Source organism: Stegostoma tigrinum, chromosome 1 (genome assembly GCF_030684315.1).
Source record: "Stegostoma tigrinum isolate sSteTig4 chromosome 1, sSteTig4.hap1, whole genome shotgun sequence".
Classification (NCBI taxonomy): domain Eukaryota; kingdom Metazoa; phylum Chordata; class Chondrichthyes; order Orectolobiformes; family Stegostomatidae; genus Stegostoma; species Stegostoma tigrinum.
In genome coordinates this window covers 37,134,980-37,139,114 of record NC_081354.1, presented here as the reverse complement: position 1 = coordinate 37,139,114, position 4,135 = coordinate 37,134,980, and the positions used below count along the sequence as shown (strand labels likewise).

The following is a 4,135-nucleotide window of genomic DNA, read 5'->3' as shown; positions in this document are numbered from 1 at the left end:
GATCTAAATTCCAACAAATCCAATGGAGTGAGAATATTGGACAAAAAGGAGCCGAATGACCTACTCTTGCTCCTACATTGATTCATTTCTTTTCTAATTTTCCTTCTATCTATCTATTTTCTATCTTTCCACACAAAAATATTTTAAATATACATTTTTTCTGAACTTCCTTGCACTACACAGGCCTTTCAAGAGAACAACACAAATACTTTACACATCTCACATAAATGTCATTGAGCTGGAATTTTTTGAAGGCAGCAGAGTCCCAATGCCAGGTCTGAAGTTTGAGTTCATTGACCCTGCTTTAAGAAGTAGCATGACCCATGAATGCATTTTGCCGGAGCCAGCCCTTTGGTGGCTACTGCTGGGTATGTTGCCCTTCAATCAGGACACCCATTCAGAGGCAGCTGCATCACTACCATGAATGTGAGTCAGTGGCAGACTGCCCTCAAATGGAGGTCTCGCGCGACCAGGGCCTACCTGACTGGTCATGGTGGCAGGAATCACTGATGCAAGGCAGCCCTGAGGCCATGAAAAGTGCCAGCTGTTGCTAGGGAGGGATGGTTTCTCTTTGGGTCATGGAATTCTCAAAAACCATCTGCACCCACCCCAAGCACTAAACACCAGGGCCTCGTTTGGCAATTTCCTGAAGCAGCAACAGGCCCACACTGCTGGTAAAATGGCAGCTTAATAGCAGCTCATTGGGAATCCTGGCAGCCACTTTTCCCACTTTCTTCCTGAAACATTTACTCTGTTGTTCCCACTTTATCATTTCTCAGCCAACTGACAATACCCTCAAAATTTCCATCATTGAATCCACTATTTTAATGTGGGGGGGAGTGATTTTTAATTCAAATGCAAATAAACATGTTGAATAAAATTAAGAAGAATATCACATCAATACATTCCACTTTTATCCACTGATTCCATTCACAAAAATACTTTTGGCATAAATCCATTGATAATTGACTGCGTTTACATTCCGTGGAACCTGATGGTATTATTTAGATACAAACATATGTCTTGAGTCGAATAAGAGATATATAATTGATTTAAGCATTGATTCACTGGAATATAACGTTAATGCTAATATATTACCTGTCTTTTTATCACAATTTTTAAGCAGATTTTTTGCAACAATTTACAGGTACTGTAGCTAATTATTTGTACAGCAAGAACAAAATTTAAAATACAAAATACTGGAGGAAATTGATTTTTTGGTATATTTGAAGCAATCCAATTGAAGCTTTTTGCCCTTGAATTTACACATAATATAGTTTACATGCCTGGTTTTGTGCTTATCAAACCAGTGGAAAGTTTGTATTTCACAACACTCTGGGAAATTCCTAGGAAGTTACATCTTTTCATGTCATTGCGTGAGTGAATTGTGGTCATAAATAGGGACACTGAAAAATGGGGTGTTAGAACAGCAACAGAGCACAGCAACAAGAAGAATATTAAGACCATTATCCAAGAAAAGACAATGAACAGCAAAGTTACTCTTATCATTTTGACTCTCTTTGTAGTTTATCTGGTTTCCACACAAGGTAAGAAATATACTTCGCAAAAGCATTTATAAAAATGTCCTATTTTATACAGCATATTCATGTAAATAATTGACTTTGATATTTAAATTAGATATTTGTGCATAGTGTATAGCTTTAAATTGTTAACAGCTTGAATTTTAACTTTTAAAACACAGTTGTTGCTAATGTTAGACTGAATTTACACTTACACAAATTACATACTTTCACAGGTGAGTGCAAATAATGTCACGTGAGACTTACATTTGAAGTAATGAGTGGTATTTAGTATTAGGAAGAATAATTTGTTAAACTTAGAATGAACAGGCTACTTCCAGGGATTTGTAGGCAGTTTGCTACTTGAGAAACATGTTCAAAAGTGTTCATAGCTGGTCTTGCATTTTTGTCGCCGAGATGTTAAGCCACAATCGCACCTTTGTAGAAGTACCGTCCATGTAAACAAAGACATGGTTGCATGTAAACTTACTTACTTTCAAGTCAGCTGGTAAGGTGCAAATGGATGTTCAGTAAGACAGAAATGGAAACATGTCACCGTTAAGGGGAATATTTTTTCTCCTCAGGCTTCAATATCTCCTTACAATTCAGCAAAATATACTGCCGAAGCAAAGTTATCCCATTTAGCCAATAAGAAGGGTCAAGCTTGATGTTATTTTATTATTTACCGGAGGAACTCTAATTCATGTCAATGAGATTACGGTGCATGCTTACTAACTTTGAACAGAACAGTTTCTCGTTATGTTTTGCTTTTATTCGCCAAGCTGTTAATCAGACTCGCATTTGGATGCTTAAAGGTAAATGTATGTGAGGATCATGATAGCCAATTTATATAGGTATCCAAATAACAAGTAATGAAATTTATCCCTTAACTGTGAGGATCCTGTTAACCTGACAGAATTTCTAATACAGAGCTGAAATTTGCAAACTAAGTGAAGAAATAAAGTACTAAGCAACGGAAATTTTTATTTTTCTGCAGTTAAACATGACAAATATTGAAGAATTCCAGGTCATAACTTGAAATTTGCTGGTGCATTTTATTTAGATTATATACAGTGTGGAAACAGGCCCTTCAGCCCAACAAGTCCACACCACCCCTGGGAGCATCCCACCCAGACCCATCCCCCTATTACCCACACACGCCTGAACACTATGGGCAATTGAGTTTACCCGATCCACCTAGCCTCCACATCTTTGGACTGTGGGAGGAAACCAGAGCAAACTCACGCAGACATGGGGAGAACATGCAACTTCCACACAGACAGTTACCCAAGGCTGGAATCAAACCTGGGTCCCTGGCACTGTGAGGCTGCAGTGCTAACCACTGAGCCACCGTGCCACCTGTGAAACTTTCATTTCATCCTTCCAGAACTCTCCTCCCCATTTCAAATTCTCCAATAGAGAGCTCAAAAAGTTTCAGTTTGATGTCTTGGCTGAGTGTATCATTTCTTCAGTAGTCTACTGATGTGTCGCCATATTTTGCATAGTCAAATTCTGATTTGGTGATCAAAGTTAGCACCATCAGACCCAGAGGCAACAATCTCCACAGATGAGAGATTTACTCCCACTGTGGCCCACTCAAAGACTTCATTTTTTTGACTTTCATATTTAAATTGAATGTTAATGAGCTGAAATATAAAGGCTAACAATTGGCTGGCACCTATGCTGCTATGGAGAACTTTGAACATGTCAGTTTCTGGCAGTGAGATATCACCTTGTCCAAGAATACCCCGAAGTCCGTAAGGAAAATAAGTTACAGTTAAAGGTACCAATAGTAATATTTTATATCCTGTTTTCCCACAGCTGCATCTCTTAGACACACAGGAGTGAGCTTGCGATGCCAATGTATTAAAACAAACTCCAAATTCATCCATCCAAAACACATGGAGAATATTGAAATCATTCCAAGTGGCCCACATTGTCCAACTGTTGAAATCATGTAAGTTTGATTATAGCTAAACCCGCTGTGCTTGGGCACAAGGTTAAATAATTTTATTCCTTTTTGAATTGCAAATAAATAACGGAGCATTAAAAAGTTATCTTTCTTTTCATTTCCTTCAGTGCAACCCTTAAAAGTAGATCTCAAGTGTGTCTGGATCCTAACTCTGTTTGGGTGAAAAAGATCATTGACATGATGACCAATGTGTAAGTTTTGACATTTAGTTTGTGCTATCTTAGCACTCTGAGAAGTAGCAAGCAGCACATGGGGAAGAAGGGAGTCAATATATTGGGCACATTTTTATCTTCACTGTCAAGACAGTAATTCAGGAATTCAGACTGACAAACTTTTAGGAAACTCATCTGATCATGGGGAACAAAATCAGGTGGATTTTTTTGAAGAGCGAGTGACTTACTTCACTAGACACTGTCTAAATAGTAACAGTGAAAATCTATAATTAATTTGGCAAATTATTGGTAAAATTATATTTTTAGGATGGCAAAAAAGAGACTAGAGAACTTGAAATGAATAAAATGCAATGATTAGCGAAAGCTTATTGGACAACTGAAACCTTAGTTCAAACCATTATTTCTGCAGAGTGGTGAGGGAAGGAAATTGCAATGTAGACAAAACTCCTCGATTGAACACCAAAAAGGGC

General features: G+C 37.9%; 1 protein-coding gene across 1 annotated transcript; it reads left to right on the top strand.

Annotated features, from left to right (window-relative positions):
* The first annotated feature begins 1,446 nt into the window (after positions 1 to 1,446).
* LOC125450436 (interleukin-8-like) lies at positions 1,447 to 3,838 on the top strand. The gene is made up of 3 exons (XM_059651174.1): positions 1,447 to 1,547; positions 3,342 to 3,477; positions 3,600 to 3,838. Exons 1-3 carry the CDS (start codon positions 1,484 to 1,486, stop codon positions 3,685 to 3,687), a joined length of 288 nt encoding a protein of 95 aa, XP_059507157.1. The 5' UTR covers positions 1,447 to 1,483; the 3' UTR covers positions 3,688 to 3,838.
* The last annotated feature ends 297 nt before the right edge of the window (positions 3,839 to 4,135 follow it).